Genomic DNA, 18,312 nt, shown 5'->3' with positions numbered 1-18,312 from the left:
TGCTAAGCACTATGTGCCCTGACAAATAGGTGCCCACAGCAATCTTACGAAGGCTAGAACCAAGATGATCAGGGGTCTGGAACTACGGTGTTACCTCCATTTACGAACTTAATTCGTTCTAAGGTCCATTCTTAATCCAAAATCATTCTTAACCTGAGGCACACTTTCGCTAATGGGGTCTCCCGCTGTGCCGCCGGCGCGCAACTTCCGCTTGCATCCGGGGGCAATGTTTGCTACGTGGAACACCTACTTCCGGGTTAGTGGAGCTCGTAACCCAAAGTGTTTGTAAGGAGGACAGTAAGTAACCCAAGGTTTCACTGTACAGTGGTACTTTGGTTTACAACCATAATCTGTTCCGGAGGTCTGGTTGTAAACCAAAACAGATTGTAACCCAAGGCGTACTTTCGCCAGTGGGGCCTCCCAAAAAAATGTGGGTTGTAATGAAAAAAAATTGGGTTGTTATCCAAAAAAAGGGACAAGCACTTCCAGGTTTGATGTGGGTGTAATCCAAAACGGTTGTAATCCAAAACAGTTGGAAACCAAGGTACCACTGTAGTTAGACTTATCTCATGTCTTGGCCTCATTATCCCCACCTATGCCAGCAGTCTGTGCTGTGAAGCAGGGAACAGGAAATGTTCAGTTGGTGAAATTATGCTGAGACATGGTGTAAGCCGAAATATACAAATCTCAAAGATTGTGGTGAACAGCACTCTGTTCCTCTGGCATCATGTCTGTGACCTCGTGCTGCACCGCCAAACCTCAGCTTGAGGTCAGGGACAATCTCAGCTATGCAGCAGAGCTTTGCTTAGATATAAAATCTGAGCACATCACAAAGTGGCCAAGCAATACTTTCTTGCATCTGGGAAATTATTTTGCCCCCAGCTGTTTCTCCCAATTAAACATTCATGAAAAGTTCCTGGGCTATTCTTCAGAAAAAAAAGAAATCACAAATGCATCAGAGATGTCACGCTCTGGAATCCCCCCCCCCCCCAGTTCAGTTTTGGAAACTCGTGCAGTCGGAGAAGTGCTTAGTTATGTGAGACTAACTATATATAAAAACTTGTTGTATTGGGGAAAATATAAATATTAGGGGAAATATGCATTACAGAAATGTGTGCATAAGGCAGAATTGCACACACAAAAATAATATTTGAAAAAAGTTTGCACTAAAATACTGATGAATTTTCATAAAGACTTAAAAGTTTTCTGTAAACTGATGTGGAGAACTGAGTCAAAGACTGGTAAAATGTGAAACTAAAATGGACAGATTTTCCCATCCCTAATAGTAGTGAACATGGTGCAGAGTTCTTGTTGTTGGGTTGTTAAGCTTTCTCACATCCTTTCTTTGCTTTTAAATTGCTGTTAGGTTTCTTCTGTGGAAATGGCAGCCTTTTCTAAATTAAGTGATATTAGAAAGAGGTATTGGAGACTTGCATCATATTTCTTTCAGCTGGTGCAGACTTTTGTTTTGGTTGCTGTGGTCTAGAATGACAAACTGGTTGTTGCTTGTTGCTGCAAGGAACTGTCTGTAAGTAGGACAGAGACAGCCAGCTGTTCCTCGTACGTAGATGCTGCGTGAGTGGCTGTCACTGTTTTTATCAGTAGTTCATGGCAAGACTGACAAATACTTTTTATGTGGCCTGCATGATGTTGCTAATGCAACAGCTACAACAAAAGGGTGGGGAATTAACCTCATATAACATGGGCTTGTTCACATGAACTTATGAACATAGCAGCTTATGCAACTGAGTAATTAGGATAACTTTGCTGCTGAGGTACTATTTAGGAATTTGGGTGATTTTTCCCTCAATAGAAAATAGCTATGACAACTGCTCTTAAAATGCACTGATTTGGGGTGCAGTGGGGGGTGGCAGCAATGTAATCTTGAATGCATCCACAGATGGGTGGCAGCCTGGGCCAGGGCTGGAACCCCTGGGGTTCTCTCTCCTTGGTCAAATGCTTCTTTCATCAACTCTTTTCATCTGTGAGGAGTCATGTATCATTCAGAAGGCTCCTGTCACACTGTGATTAGACCCCGACTTCATCCCAAGGGGTAATTCCGTCTTTCACAGGGCTCAAGAGGGGTCCTCCTTTCCTCCTACCCAAAGTCCGACAAGGGGAAGGAATGGCACACTGGATGTGTGCAGGGCCATCAGGATCTCCTGCACATGCACAGAGGCACTGCACCCATCAGAGGCCAGGATGTGTTCCCTCCCATCCAGAGCCAAGGGGCACAAGGCCTCCCCTTGTGTAGCTCTGTTCTGGCCACGGCAGCGGCAGTATTCAGTCGCTCCTGATCTAGCAAAGCTACCCACCCTTAGAGGAGGGTTCATGTTCCAGGGTCGGCTCCTCCTTCCCAAGAGCCACAGCCAGACGCATAAGTGCTGCTCTTGGAAATGGAAAGATCGGGCAACTCTCCAGGAGTTACAACTATTTTAGCTGTAAACTCAATGCTTTTATGCAGAATTTCACAAGCTTCCCACAAGACACCAGGTGTACTGGGAATCTATTGTTACACTAGCAGGGAAGCCTACAGAAATAATTAAAAGGGAAATAAAAAAAGAACCCAAAAGCTATTAAATCGCAGGGCTGACTGGCAGTAAGGGAGGCACCCATCTTGGCTGGGAGTCCTGGAAGGCCTTTCCCCGCCTGGCCGGGAAGGGCAGAGCCTGGACTGACTCCAGCTGCAAAAGCAGAGGTTGCTGAACAGACTCTTGGGCTAGGGAGCTACTGTTGGTTTTTTGTATCTTCGTTTTAGATCCTGTTATGATTTATGTGGAAATTGTTCAGTGTGGTTATTTTTTTTTTTGTTGGTACTAAAGGGTTAAGAGGTAACAAGTCGCTCTAATCACTGAGCAGCTGGAAGTCATTAAGCATCCAAGAATGTGAGTTAGTTTGTATAAATAGTCAGTTCACTCAGTTTGTGGCCGGTGGGCTGATATGAGTTAGGTTTAGAGTAAAGTTTTCTTTATGCTGGAGATAAGAGCATGTGTGCTTTATCGCCGGGGTTTTTTTTCTTTTGTAAATAAAGTTTTTTCCTGAGTTCCAAAGTGCTTGCTCCAGGATTCTTCATTGAAAGGTACTGACTCTCCTGCCTTCTTAAACCGCTGCACAAAATTCTCTGCTGAGATAAGATTTATGGCGTTGGAAGCGCACTGGACGTTTACTTAACATTAAACTAATTAAAGTTTAATGGACATTTTTTAATGTTTTGCTTCCTGTTTATGACTACTTTTGTTGTAGTTATGTGGGGGGTTTTCATGTTGCAAGTCACCTTGAGTGTGGTTTGAACTGTGGAACGGTGGCATACAAATAAAATGATGTCTGTATGTCTATGTCCCCAGCATCATTGGCAGGTGAGATCAGGATCTGCTTCACCAGGGGGTATGTGGGGGGTCCTATGTGGGGCATCATTGGGAATCACAATCCATCTCATTAGCAGCACTGCTGCCTTGGCAGCACTTGGGACCTGAGCTCCTCTGGGTGGCCATTTGACCTTCCACCTTCATGACTATTACAAGCTAGATAAAGGTAAAGGTACCCCTGACTGTTAAGTCCAGTTGCGGACGACTCTGGGGTTGCGCTCTCATCTCGCTCTATAGGCCGAGGGAGCCGGTGTTTTTCCGCAGACAGCTTCCAGGTCATGTGGCCAGCATGACTAAACTGCTTCTAGCGAAACCAGAGCAGCGCACAGAAACGCCGTTTACCTTCCCAGTGGAGTGGTACCTATTTATCCAGTTGCATTTGACGTGCTTTTGAACTGCTAGGTGGGCAGGAGCTGGGACCAAGCAACGGGAGCTCCCCCTGTCGCAGGGATTTGAACTGCCGACCTTCTGATCGGCAAGCCCTAGGCTCTGTGGTTTAGACCACAGTGCCACCCGCATCCCTTACAAGCTAGATAAACTCTAATAAAAAAAAAGTTACTTCTTGCCAGTGGTGAGATGGGTAGGGACAACCCACCTAGGATCATATTTCTCCCTACAGATAAGGAACTTATCACGGTGAGTACCAACATTTGCATTTAAAAGAAGATGTAGAAGTCACATCCAGAACGTAGATTATGTTGCCATGGAGGTGGCCTAGACGGAAGTATGTGAATCGATAAGTTCAAAAAGAACACTGAACTTTTTTTGCCATTACAGTCTTCCTGCAATTGCACCTTTTGTTCATTGTTGTAAAAGTGCTTTCAATGGACTAAGCATGTCCTAAATGTCTTGCCAAGGGTACTTTGCTTTTGGGGAAAAGAGCCTGATGCATTAAGGAAAGCAGCTGAAAAGTCAAAGCCAATAGAAGTTGTGTTTCCCACTGTGTTTGTTCCAAGCGAAAAATCAGTGAAATTGGGTTCCATATCCTGATGGAGCTCTCTGTCTGCCTATCTGGGTCATACTTCTAAAACACTGAAAGGGAAAGGATATTTAAAAAATGCAAAATTGAAAAGGAAAAGGTGCTCTAGTGTTTACAGTAATCTATAATATATAGAGTGTCTTGGAGTTTATACTCGGGATTACATTAGTTATCCCAGAAAACAATCAGGATGTTCAAGGGAAATAGCAAACCTTAGGTTTAGACAGTAATGTTGGGGGAGAAGGAGTGTGTTGTGATTATTATGCATGAATTTCATTTGGAATGGTAATACCCAGTTCCTGTTGCCATTTTTTTCGGATAGTCTTCAGATTGTAAGACTCCGTAGAGCAGATTTTGAGGGTGTGTAAGGAGAGGAAGGAGAAGTCCTGTTCCATTGGGGAACTGCATGGGCACATTGGATTCAACCAATAATGTTCAATAATGTTACACCAATATATTCTACTTTAACACTTTGCAAATCCTATTAACCATGGGAGGAATTCATTGTTGTGCGAAGGTAAATATTCTTTCAGCGCAAGCATTTCAGTTCAACAGAACATTCTCCTCTTTCCTCCCCCTGCACACTGTTCTATGGGTTCTTCCAACTCCCCCAGTGCTATATTTGAGAGACATGGGAGAAGCCTTGTTGCACTAGCAGACATCCTTGTGCATGCTTCTGCTAACAGGACTAATAAATCAATGGCCTCATATGTTTACTGGGCGCTTTGGCATTTCAACCACAAAGTGGGGGAGACAACTGCAAGCAGTTCTATTGGGGGGGTGGTGGTGGTGGGGAGAATTCAAACATGGTCAGTAGTATAATATCTTTATAAGGACAATTTTAAAAAGTAGTGCAATCACTTTCAAGTGTCACAGAACTCTTCATCAGGCTTCACACAAAGAAATAAGGGGAAAGGAACAAGAAGGGGGAAATAATGTTGCTCAGTAGAGGGCATGGCCAGAAGCACTTTCTGCAATGCATTACAGCTGTTGAGGAAGTTGATGGGCAATTTAAAAGTTATTTGTAGACAAATTAAGTTGATTGTGCCCTGAGTGAAAGATCAGAAGTTGTCCCTGTATTACTAAATGGAACATATGGGCTCCAGACAGTTTTTTGTTCATTTTACAGAGTTTTAACTGCAGGTATGATTACAATCAGTGGGTGGCATGTAACAGAAGGACTTGAGGATCATTCTATAGATTGCTAAGAGTGATTTGGGTATCCTTCAGTTTTTACGAGGAACGTGATCATGCTGCAGTAAGTCCCCCCCCCCCCGCCCCGATGTAATACTAACTACTACTGGAACCTTCTCTCTCTCTTTCTCTCTCTCTCTCTCTCTCCATCTTTTATTTTAGGGACATAAAGCCTGATAACATCTTGCTGGATGAACAGGGTAAGAGCCAATTGTTTCTTACTATAATAGTATCCTCATGCATGCAAACCTGTAGCAAAATACTGTCTCCTAGGTGAGCACTGCAGGCTTTAGGAAGCCACCATGTCATTGTGAGATGGAAAGCAGGCTGAGGCAAAAAATAAATAAATTTTACCTTAGCTCTGTGCTTCTGTTGAATTAAGGCATGAATGACAACAGCAGGCCAGGTTAACTATAGGTGTTCTTCATCTGCACCTTGTGACCCAGCTTTTAACTAGAATGATGGCCTCGTTCAGAGGTTCCTCTTGCATGCTATACCATTCTTCTTTCATGTGCCAGGAGAGGAGTTTGAAAACATCCACTTTTAGTTTTGAATGAACCACAGTTTACCATCATGTCTGAACATGGGGAAACTATCTCACAAAGGTTAGTTCAAAGTTGCCGGGATCAATTGGTGGTTTCAGGATCTGGTTTGTTATTCATAGTAGGAACCAATCACACCAATTTCTGAGTGAGAAACTATGATTTACTCAAAACCAAAAGTGGAACCTTTTTATTCCAGTTTTTCCTTGTGTGTGATGGATTCAAGCAGGGGCCAAAGCTCAGTGGTTGAATATATGCTTTGCATTCTAAAGGGGTGGGATTCAATTCCTCATATCCCCAACTAAATGGATCATGTAGCAGGTGATGGGAAAGGTCTGTATTCGAGGTTTTAGAGAGCTGCAGCCAGTCAGAATAGGCAATACTAACTGGACAAATAATCTGGCCCATTGTGTCACCTTCCTGTCTTTCTAGGGAAGGGGAACAGGGACTCAGTGAACACAAAGCTCACTGTGGCGTGGAGTCATAAATTTATTTATTTATTGACAGCATTGATATGCTTGCCCATACATAACCAAGTTTCTCTGGCTTAGCACTATGTCTGAACCAGGCCGATAAATTTATCACGAACAACAATCATGTTTTCCTCCGTAGAATACGGTTTTAATTTTGGATGCTTTTGAAGGAGAACCTGCTGTGGCTCAGTGTTTCAGACGCACCGCAGTGCAACAACATAGCTGTGCAATCAGAGATAACGGGAAATGTGTTTGGAGAGTACTATAGGTGCATTTGGGATGCTGAGCTGCAGAGCATTTCCTCCTTGCTTGCTCTTTTTCCCCCACAGGAATGTGCAAAAGTTTTATGCAGCCTGTTTGAAGGCAAGTTTCCTTTTTAAACACTCCCACCCTATGCAGGCTCAATGCAGTTTCATTCCAGTATGCATGAGATCACTGGGTCATGGATGCATTTTTCACATGAAAACCATTTATGCCAGGGGTGGGGAACCTGGAGTCCTTCAAAGGTTGTTGAATTCAAACTCATATCCACTATAGATATCATGGCCAGGGATGATGGCAGTTGGAGCCCAGCAACATCCATGGTTTAGGTGCTTCTGAAGAGGTTCCTCAAGAGCATCTTCTTTGTCATGCTGCTCTCATACCATTTAAATACAGAGTAAATTCCCTGCTTTGCCTCCACAAGGTGTGGATATTGTGTGAGCTATTCTCTGCTGTTTCCCAGAATAGTCCACTCTGTGGTAGACTGAGGCACTCTGAGAAGGCGAGGAACAGGCAATGTTCTGATAACTTTACATTAACAAACAATTCAAGAGGAGGAACTTGCACTTCCATTGATGTTAATATGTGCCTAAATGCTATAATTTTTGGAGAATGGACAGATATTAGTCATAGGCTTGGGCTCAAGGAAGACACTTGAAAAGAACTGCTTCAGAGGCTTTTCAATTTTTGATGCATTTGGGACAGCATCAGAATTCTATTTGGAATTGTCTTTTCTCTACATGCCCTTGAAATCCATGCCCTTCTGACTGTTTCCTCTTTGCAATTTCTCTGTGTGTTTCTCCAACCATGGCAGGAGAGTTGTGTGGTTCCACTCATGCGTGCAAAGAGCCTCTTACCTATAGTTCAATTTTGTTCTTGGTTTTCCCCTCAGCCATTGTTTTAGCAGCATCTCTATCTATATTTAGACCGCGAAGATTGTGCTTGTTTTCCAGTGACTTGCTCTCTCCTTGGGAATGGTCGTTCAAACTCAAGCTCAATCTGTCGCACCTTTGCTACATTTATGCCAAACTGTGGGTGCTTCCAGACTGTCTCTGTTTTTGGGTGGGATTCAGTCACCCCCTGGCAAATTCAGGTTGCATAATTAAGGCTGATTTGGAGCTCTTGTGAAACAAGCCCACTTCTCCAAAATACTGGATTTTTTTGCAACAAGGAAGGTGATGGGAAAACACACTGAAAAGTGTGAAATGACACTTCCTTTGATGCAGCATCGTCTAAACTCCCCACAAATAAATAGGAATGGATGCTCCATTTTTTAAAAAACCATCTAATGTCCCTGCAAGCAAATCAGGCTGAATGTTCATTAAGCAGGTTGTGCGAAAGCACCCTGTGAGAGAAAGAGGTTATGTTAAGGCAGACTTCAGTGGGCAAGATCAGCTGGGCAGAGGCAGGGGTTTTTTGGGTAGAAAAAAAGGTGTCAGTACTCACCACGAAGTTGTTACAGTAAGTTGTTAACATTTGGGGGGAAGGTTCTGGCACTGCATACTCTTGAGTACCCCCAGAAAAAAAAGGACTGGGCGGGGGGAGTTCATAGCTTTTCATTTCACTTGGTGGGGGGGGGGAAATCTTACTTTTGCTTGGTAAACATTTTTTAAAGTCTCATACCATTATACTGAATGTCCACAATTTATGATTGTTGACATTTACATCTGCATGCTGGTAATCCCAGATAAATTTTGTTACTATCTAAATATACATATATACATATATTTTAGTCCAGGTGTAACTGTGCTTCACTGATGAAATATCTCTTAAGTTTTTCACCATTAACAAAATTAGTCAGGGATTGTCAGCATTCGCAAATGAATATCATGTTTTCAAACATTTCTTTAACATGCACAACACCTTGCGTTTTTTAATTCTGTTTTGGTAGTTTAATGTTAACTACATTTTTATTTAGGTTTTTTAAAAGTTTCTTTTAATCAACTCTAGAGTCTAAAACCAAATTGGATGCACAATTATTTATGGTGCTGCTCAGAAAATTACATTCACATCTTATGTGTGGTAGTAACTACACCTAGCTTCTTCTCAAAATACTAAAAGTTAAGATATTTCTGTGTGAGGTCCTCCCCATAACATGCTTTTTTAATAGTTCAGTTTTACAGTTTACTATTCCAATTACTTCTGCTTTTTTAGAAACTTTGGGTTGTATTTCAAGAATTAACTTCTGACAAACAAGACAGCCAAAATGCCATCTCCCTGCTTCTTTCCCAAAGAATATCAAAGGTTGAATAAAAATAATGGCATCTATAATTCATTATTTTATTAATGCAATTTCCCGCAGGGAAAGGAGAGCAATAGAGAGGAAATGAAAAGTGATGCAAGGATGGAATATTGCCTTGGCCTTTCACTGCCTCCTCTCTTAAGAGTTCTCTGAGGAGTCATTTGGGGCTTGCCTTTTCTTTTCTCTTTTTCACTCTACAGCCACAAGGAAGGGGGCACCATGGTGTCTGATTCTCTAAGATGGTTCAGGCTATGCATGTGCTGCTTGCCAAATTAGTTGCTGGGGAGGGGGGGCGCATGTCAGATGTACTCTGGCATCATAATTCATGGTTTTCTCATACTGCAGGTGACAATATCCCTTAAAGCATTCTCCCTGCCTGCTGAGATTAAGCTTCAAATGCAGCCTTTCTCAACCTTGGGTCCCCAGATGTTGTTGGACTACAACTCACATCATCCTTGAACTGGTTCCTGCCAGCTGGGGGTGCCCAAGGTTGAGAAAGACCATTCTAATGCAAAAAAAGGCATCAGCAGTACATTTGCTCACCCAAAAAACTTCATTGCAGCACCGTGGCTGGTAGAGGACCATAGCAGAGAGTGATGTCCGGCCATCTTTGAGCAGTTTGCAGTATAGCCACTAGAGGTACTGAAGTATGCTTGAGGTGATCATGGGAAACATTCCCCTGGAGGAATCACTACTTCTACTGCCACAGTTTATTTATAAATCCCATTTTCACTCTTCCGTTGAGCAAACAGAGTACTCATTTGCTTCAGCTGGGGCGAGATTTTGGCTTTGATTTCTGATCAGCAGTGCCACGGACGTGGAGCCTAGGGATTTACTGTGTTGCTTTTATTATAGCACCTTGCCAGCTCAACAGCCAGGGTACTTTTTATATTTCCTCCCTGGCTGTTCAGTAAGGGAGTTGATAGGTGTTGGCTTGTGCAATCACCTTGCACTTTCCTGCCTTGGGGCCTCGGTGTTTAATAGGAAAAGTTGCAGGGAAGAGAGCAAATTCAAAGGACATAGTGCAAATGATTGATACTCTTTGCTGCCTGTTTCCTCGTAATTATATATAGTAAAATGAATAGCCATGCCAGAATGGAATGTTATGTAGATGTGAGATGCTCATGTAAAAAATGGTTTCTTTACCTCTCTCTTAGGACATGTGCATATCACAGACTTCAATATTGCCACCGTGATAACAAAAGACACTCAGGTCACCACTATTGCTGGCACTAAACCATATATGGGTGAGTAGCTAAAAATTAAGGCACAGTTTACTTCTGTTGGTAACACCTCTGTTCTAGGGTTGTGCTCTGAGCATTTTAATTCTAATTCTGTCCAGATATTAAAACAGTTTTGCTGCTTCTTCTTCTTTTTAAGAAGCAAAGGTCCAGCTTAGAAGAGACTCCATCCAGCCTAATACATGGAACCAGCATACTGGTTCCACCTCTTCCAACCCCATCTCATTGCTGCCTAGGTGCCTAAAATCTTAAGAGTGTAGGGCAAAATTGCATGATTGGTTCTTGGGTTTTGTGTGTGAGATGTATGCTGCAGTTGGGTGGGCAGGCCCTACAGAGATGATAAAAGGTGGCCCAGCCCATTGGCTTGGCACATGAAACTGGGAGAAGCCTTTGAAATATAAATGGATATACAGAATATTGATGCATCATCCTTGAATGACTGGCAACACCCCTCCCCTGTTTTATGGTTACCAAGAAATATAATGAACTTATTACATACCCTTTGAGAATTTAACAAGTGCTCACTTCCAGGAATTGTCTGTTTAACTTGGCTGCCTGAGGTAGTGGGGTTTGTGTGTTGGTACCCTCCCTTTGATGACTTATTTCATATGGTTGTATTTTTTCCATGTTTGTTTTAATTTTGAATGTTTGTTTGCTTATTATTATTTTGAATGTTTGTTTGCTTATTATGGTGCACATGGTTTCCCCTCTTGCCTTTTTTCCCTCACAACGACCTTGCAGGGTAGGTTAGGCCAAGAGACTGTGAGTGGCTCAAAGAACTTTACGGCTAAGTGGGGATTTGTATCCTGGTCTCCCAGGTCCAAACTTAAGGAGCCACGGTCTTCCAGTTCAGGAGGGCACCATTTCTATGGGTCAGACACCGGAGTTAGCAACTCCCCTCCCAGCACTTGAGCAAAAGTTAGGCCACTTCCATTTGACAATATTAAATGATGTTTTGATGGCTGTAATGCATGCGTCTGCTCAGCTTTTATCTACAAGCTTTTATCTGTGATCAAGGGGGAACAGGAGAGGGACTTTCATGCATATATACTGTATATCTATAGATCGATAGATCGATAGGTATTTGTGCATTTGCAACACAAGTGCGTCAAACAGTCAGCCAAAGTGTGACCTGGAGATTGTGATTCATAAGTGTAAAAACTTGTACAGAACCAGAGAACGTAAGCATGATGAGTCAGTTCCCCAGTGCTCCGTGCATTTGTGCAGTGACCTTCTGAACCTCAATAACATGGCAGAATTCTCCCAGCTCATTTTCTTGATGGTAGTTTTGGTTAGGTGACAAAAGTAGAAGGATGTCATGCCGCCTTCATCTTCTCTTTTAGTTAGAGGGCAATGAGAACATTCACAGAGGAAGGGGAAAACTTTTGTGCTTATACCTCCCCCCCCATTCTCATTCCAAATATCATTTCTTAAGTATCTCCCCACTCCCAAAAATACATTGCTTGAAAATACTTTTTTGCCTTCTATATTTGTTTATATATTTGCTGGGGATATTTGTATTCTGTGATTGTTCACAATGGGTCATGATCCAAATACAAATGACAATAAAACATTAAAAAATTGATAAACCATAAAGTCAGTTTGAACAGTCAAAGCAGGTGGACGAAAGTTCAGAGTGGGCTACTCACCCCAAGTCAATTAACTCATTAAATACACTAAAAATGCTTGGGCAAACAGGTGAGCCTTTACTGGCACAGGAATGAATATCCTGCACACTTCCAAAGGGAAAGCATTCTCTGTCAGACCCTGATGGCCACAGGCTTCCAAAGTAGTTAGTAAACTGATCATAACAATGGCTGAAAAGTAAATTATGATGGTTGAATAGAATTCTTATCTTGCAGTGAACTTGGTTGCAATTGTTATAAATATGGGCAAAATTTAAAAGGCGTTCAGCAAAAATGGCTCTTTGATTAATAGATTATTATGGAGGTATGGAAGGGAAGAAGTATATTGGCAGTGTATGGACATAACTTTTTAGATGCATGTGTACCAGACTTGAGATGCATTTGTTCCTTGCTCTAGAAGGCAAAACCTAAAGGCGACATCTCTAGAAGGCAAAACCTAAAGAACTCTGGTATACATGTTTGTTGTCAGATGTTTAAAGCTGTATCTCTCTGAAAGGCAAAATATTGACTCCTTCTGATAAGTAAAGTGTCAGGGCTGAGCCATAAGCAGCTGTAAGAGGGGAACAGGAACGGGGAGCTAATGACTGCGTCAGAGAAACTGACTCAAGGGACCAGGATAGGAATCAGAGCTTAATGTCAGCCCAAAACACACCAGAGCCAGGGAGATGATGATTGTCATCATCATGTTTATTGGTAGGCTACATTTCCATGAGATTATCGCCAAAGCAGTTAAAAAAATATCAAATGAACAGCGATAACATTTTTTTTAAAAAAATTAAATTATTTTTTAAAATAAGAAAATTGCAGCTAATCATACTGTCAGTGTAAGTAAAGCGTCATTTAAAAATAGCCCATACAATAGTGTATAAAACAATACAAATTTAGTCTGCCTCCTCTTTAGTTTTAAGCTTTTAAATAAGGCTAGTTTAACAGCTTAAAACTAAAGAGGAGGCAGACTAAATCCTAATACAGAAATAAAAATAGTTGTTGATGTCCCATTTTCATAAGGCATTTCACAAGGCTTAGGTAGATAGCAGCCTTTTTCTCAGCTCCCATTTCTTTTAGTTCATTTCCCATAGCTCACTGTTGCCCAGGCAAATCAGGAAGCCCTTCTTGACTAGGTGGGCCCAGTAGCCAGCCAGCCATGGCCCCCAAAGGGTCTGTCCCCATTTGGACATTTGGAATATATGCTCACACCAATGGAAGCAAAGGCAATAATCTTGCTGTAAGATTACTAACGAAAGCAAATAACAACTTTCTCTTTTCCCCCAGCACCCGAGATGTTCAGTTCTATAAAACCCATTGGCTATTCCTATGCTGTTGACTGGTGGTCATTAGGCATTACAGCCTATGAACTTCTTAGAGGCCGGGTACTGTACTGTTCATTTATATACTTTATTGCTCTATACATTCATTAACCCATCGTTTTCAGGTTATCCAGCTCTCAAGCTCTGTGTCCATTTTTATGATAAACTCATTAAAATTACAGAGAGAATCACTGCTGTTTTTTTAAAAAAGGGATTATCTTACTGATAAATATGAATTTTTGATATAGCAGTTGCTAGACAATATACCAGGGGTTCAGCAGGAACAAAATGTAGAAAGATATTTTACAACTGCAGAATGATCCTGCGGTTTGAGGAAGAAATGGACCACTGTGTGTGAATTAGTAATCAAACACATTTCATGTTCCAGCATGCCTTGTTGCTGGACTGGATGACAACATAGTTCCAAAATGTTTTCTGGGAGTCTTTAGAAGTTAGGTCAAACCAGTAGGCAAAATGGGAACTTTATTGCAATGGATACACCTAAAAGCTTTTTTAAAAATTTTAAATAAACGTTTGTGAGCAATATGTCGCATTGCTAGCATATAGAATATTAGCATCAATTTTGCAATAAACTATGTGTGAACAGTCCCATTGATTGCAGCCCTGGAGATACATAGGCAAGTGAAGGTGTGGGAGGAGCACGTGCTTAGCTGGAGATGTTAAGAATATTTTTGCTGCAGCCGATCACCTTGCACAACCTACAAGCTGCTCAGCAGAGTGATAGCTGCAGTAAAAGAAAAAAAGCATTTTGCTGCACATGTTCTTCATCTGTGACTACCCAGGATTGCAGCCTTCTGTTGGATTTCAACCTTAATAATAAAAAAAGCAGGAGAAGGCTTCTGTTTTGTTTTGCTCTTGTTAAATAATTATATTTATACCAGTCGGATCTTTTGGTAAAGTAAGCAGGGCAGAAATAATTTAAACCTCTGCTTAAAATTGCTTCTTTAAAAAGTCTCATAGTTTTAAATTTTAATTACTTTTAATTTAATTAGTCTTAATTAAGGATACCTTAGCTTTTTCATCCAAAACAGCTGTTCTGAAGCATCCAAAATGTTACGTCATTTAAGTCACAACTGCATGTTGGTGGGGGAATGAAGTAGCCAAGTTTAGATATCGTTTCAGTCCCCACTTTGTTTCTGGGGGAAACAAACAATGCAGTATCGTGTTAAAATATTATGTATACATGCAACTGAAGATAGATATATTTTATTTGTGAATGTGCTGCTGGCTGGACAGAATTGTGTATTTGTATTTAGTCGTTTCCACTATCCATTTAGATTTAGTTAAATATATAAGCTATGCATATGGTTGCTGCTAATAAAAACCTAAACAGGGATTGAAAAATTAGTTCCTTACACTGCAGCGCTTTACTTCACATGTACTTTGCCTTTTCAGTTGTATGTATTCTTCCACATGCCTGGGAATGTCTCCCAAAGTCAATGTTCCCTAAAGTGGTCTACATTTATTAGGGTTAGATATTTGCTTCTCACTCTCCTGTTATACATGGGCATTCTTCAATAACCACTTGCTAAGGTTGTCAGCAAGAGTGAGAAGCCCTGAATCCAACGTTGCAGTAACATTCAGGTATTGGTGACCTGAAAAACAGTAATGCGTTTTAAAGCTTGCTTTATTGGATTTCTACTCTGCCCAAAGGAGTCCTTTGACATAGCAGGAAATTAAAATGTTCATGCCTTGTTACCATACACTACAGGCATGGTGAAGTATTCCTCCATCTTCCCTGTAAAGAAAAAAAAATACTGTAGAGTTAAATCTTGTGAATAGAAGTTGCTTATAATAATTCAGAAATGTTCTTGTATCTAAATCTTTCCTGGAAGCCTGGCAGATTTCTTGCCCCTCATGTCTCGCCTTTGAGGATCTATACTAGTAATGGCTGAATGTTCTGGCAAATGGGACAGAAGTAAAAATCCAGAGGACGAGAGGGTTGTTCCCTACAGTCCTTATGTATCTCCCCATGCCAGGGCATCTTAACTGAACTGCGCAGGAGAGGCAGGCAGGAATGCAGGTTGTACTCCAGCCTGTACCCAGAAATGTGCTAGTTTTGCTACCTGCTTTTGCACTTGGATGATTTTTGTCTTCTGATATCATTTTTAATCTGCTACAGTCAAGAGATTTAGATGTGTCTTAGGTAATTTTATTCTTTGTGATATTGTTATAGGTTCTTTTTAACATTTTGGTAGTCGCCTTGAGAAGGGCACCCTCTTTCTGTACAGAAAACACTAACCATAACTGTCCAGGAGTCACATATATCCCCACTTCCTGTGCTACTTATGGTGGCTGTGCTGTAAGTTAGCTGTCCATGATCTCTATGGACTGTTTGAAACTCCATAGTTTAACTCACTCTTTCCAGGGGCTATAAGGTCAGCCACCATACAGCAAGCAATGCTGAACTAATTTGGCACTTAGTTTGAATGGGTAGTTCTTTATACGGCAAGACCCTCTACTTTGGTTTTCATGAGATGTTTGGCAAATCATGGTTTGTCGTTGGCTTAGTGCATCATGGTTTGTTAGCACAAAACAGCATGTTCCTGGGTTATCCCCTTTGTGGTGGGAGGAGCAAAGTGGGAGTCCCCCGGATGTCTCTGTCAGCCTGCACTTCATGCAAGTGTGACTTACCAAACCATCCTTTTATGGCTTAGCATGATATGCAAACACGGTCAATGTCTGTTTCAAAGGAGATAAAAACAAGAGTTTACTTCAATGGTAGTTAAGCTCCAACTCCAGATATAAACAGGATAATGCAGTCTTTAAATGTTTCAGGGAATATGGAAAGAATTTTGGTTTGTTTTCTGCTTTTTAAAAACAGCAGTAAATTGATTTCCTCTGCACTCAGGCTGTCCTAGTGAAACGCTGGTTGGATGACAGTGCAAAGCCTTGATCCCTTCCCTTACATTTTGCTTTTCAAATGTAGCTTTGTTGTTGCTGCTGCTGCCCTCTCCTGCACTGATCTATTTACTTCAATTGAATTAGGCTCCCCAGTGACTGTAGTTCAATGGTTCAATTGAGAACAACAGCAGGGCGAGATGGAGGAGAGATGCGGGTGGGAACAGGAAGAATGTGGGCTTTGGAAAAATCAGCACAATGACCACCTGAGCAGAGGTCATTTGCTTAGAAATGGTCTGAAAGAAATAATGTGGTTTTTGCAGCTGCTGGATGAGGGATTTGTTTCAAAATTTATTTGCTCCCTACCCCCTTTTCCTCTTCACAGAGGCCATATCACATTCGCTCTAGTACTGCTGCAAATGAAATTGCCCACATCTTCAAGACAGCCACAGTTATGTATCCTGCTGCTTGGTCAAAGGATATGGTGTCCTTAATCCAAAAGGTAAGTGGGACATGTTTTTGGAGGCAGGCTGATTTCAATAAAGAGAAGGGTGCTTGCTTTAGAACAGGTATGGGGAACCCCAGCCCACCCACCCCCAACAATGTTGCTGAACTACTACTACCATCATTCCTGGCCATTAACCACTGTTCAGTTCCCTTCAATGACTGGTAAAGAATCCCTGACAGATGGCCACCCAACTTCTATTTAAAAACTTCCAATAAATGAGAGTCCACCACCTTCCAAGAAAGTCTGTTCCACTGTCAAACAACTATTGCCATCAGAACATTTCCCCTAAAGTTTTCTTAGATTCTCCTTCCTTGTTATTTGAATCCAGAAAAAGCTTGCTTCATCTTCCGATATTTGAAGGTGGTGAACATATCACCTCTTAGTCTGATCTTCTCCAGGCTCAAGATATCCAACTCCCTCAAACTTGGTTTCCAGGCCCTTTATCCTCCTTTGCACATGCTCCATCTTGTCAATATCCTTCTTAAACTGTGGTGCCCAGGACTGGACACAGACATATCTAAAAGACCAAACGTTTCCCACACCTTCTGAGTGGAAGCTCAGTACACCAAGACTTATAGGAGAAGTGCGACTGCTGCAAAAAGCAAGAAGCCAATGTCTCACCTCTCCACCCCCACCCCTCACAGTAATTTCTGCTAACACAAAATGTGTGACATAATTTTACATGACTTTAGGTTACCACACAAAAGCCAGCTGCTGCACTTCGTTGGCTCCCACTTGTAGAGGCATAGAGAAAAATTTGCAGTGGACTTATGTTACATCTTTTTATTATTAGATTTTATGGGTATTTAAATACTGCTGTAAATTAAAAAAAACCCCCACCTCATAATGGTTTTCAGTAAAATTACCAGAGAGAGAGAGAGAATTACCTGCTAGTTCAGCATGCTTTCACTTGAGAAGGTTTCCAGACATCACATTTTCCCTGTGGCAAAGTGACAGTCGAGCTTCTGTAGAGATGTTCACTTGCCATCATTTATTCATAACTTCTATTCACATATTTCCATGCGGTAACAGTTTGTCAACATAAGAATTATCAGAAAATATGGCTGAGAGGGGGACGCGGGTGGCGCTGTGGGTAAAAGCCTCAGTGCCTAGGGCTTGCCGATCGAAAGGTCGGCGGTTCGAATCCCCGTGGCGGGGTGCGCTCCCGCTGCTCAGTCCCAGCGCCTGCCAACCTAGCAGTTCGAAAGCACCCCCGGGTGCAAGTAGATAAATAGGGACCGCTTACTGGCGGGAAGGTAAACGGCGTTTCCATGTGCTGCGCTGGCTCGCCAGATGCAGCTTTGTCACGCTGGCCACGTGACCCGGAAGTGTCTCCGGACAGCGCTGGCCCCCGGCCTCTTGAGTGAGATGGGCGTACAACCCCAGAGTTTGTCAAGACTGACCCGTACGGGCAGGGGTACCTTTACCTTTACCTATGGCTGAGAGGCATTCTTTATCAGACAGAGGAAATTGGAATGGGATGCCTTTTTGGAAGGTTTGCTGTTGGGAAAGTCTCAGTACAACTATATCTTTCAGCCTCTTTCTTTCTGTAAAGGGAATGTTTTGGTAATGCCTGAAAACATGATTTGATTAAAGGTGAAGTTAATGAAAGGTGAAGTTAATGCAGCAAAAAACAATGGGTTCAGTCCATGAAAATGTGAATCTATGTTCAAACATTCAGTTAGCACAATT

The 18,312-nt window shown here is 41.9% G+C and overlaps 1 protein-coding gene across 1 annotated transcript in view; it reads left to right on the top strand.

Moving 5' to 3' along the window:
- STK32A (serine/threonine kinase 32A) overlaps positions 1–18,312 on the top strand; it is a 63,972-nt gene that overhangs the window by 33,327 nt on the left and 12,333 nt on the right. Inside the window, exons 5-8 of the mRNA XM_053376646.1 lie at positions 5,701–5,738; positions 10,214–10,303; positions 13,216–13,313; positions 16,498–16,614. Of these exons, the coding sequence (XP_053232621.1) occupies positions 5,701–5,738; positions 10,214–10,303; positions 13,216–13,313; positions 16,498–16,614 (343 nt within the window). The remainder of the gene's footprint in view (positions 1–5,700; positions 5,739–10,213; positions 10,304–13,215; positions 13,314–16,497; positions 16,615–18,312) is intronic.

The sequence above is a fragment of the Podarcis raffonei genome, chromosome 2 (assembly GCF_027172205.1).
Source record: "Podarcis raffonei isolate rPodRaf1 chromosome 2, rPodRaf1.pri, whole genome shotgun sequence".
Lineage (NCBI taxonomy): Eukaryota > Metazoa > Chordata > Lepidosauria > Squamata > Lacertidae > Podarcis > Podarcis raffonei.
The sequence above is the reverse complement of the archived record's forward strand: the minus strand, read 5'-3'. Positions and strand labels throughout refer to the sequence as shown.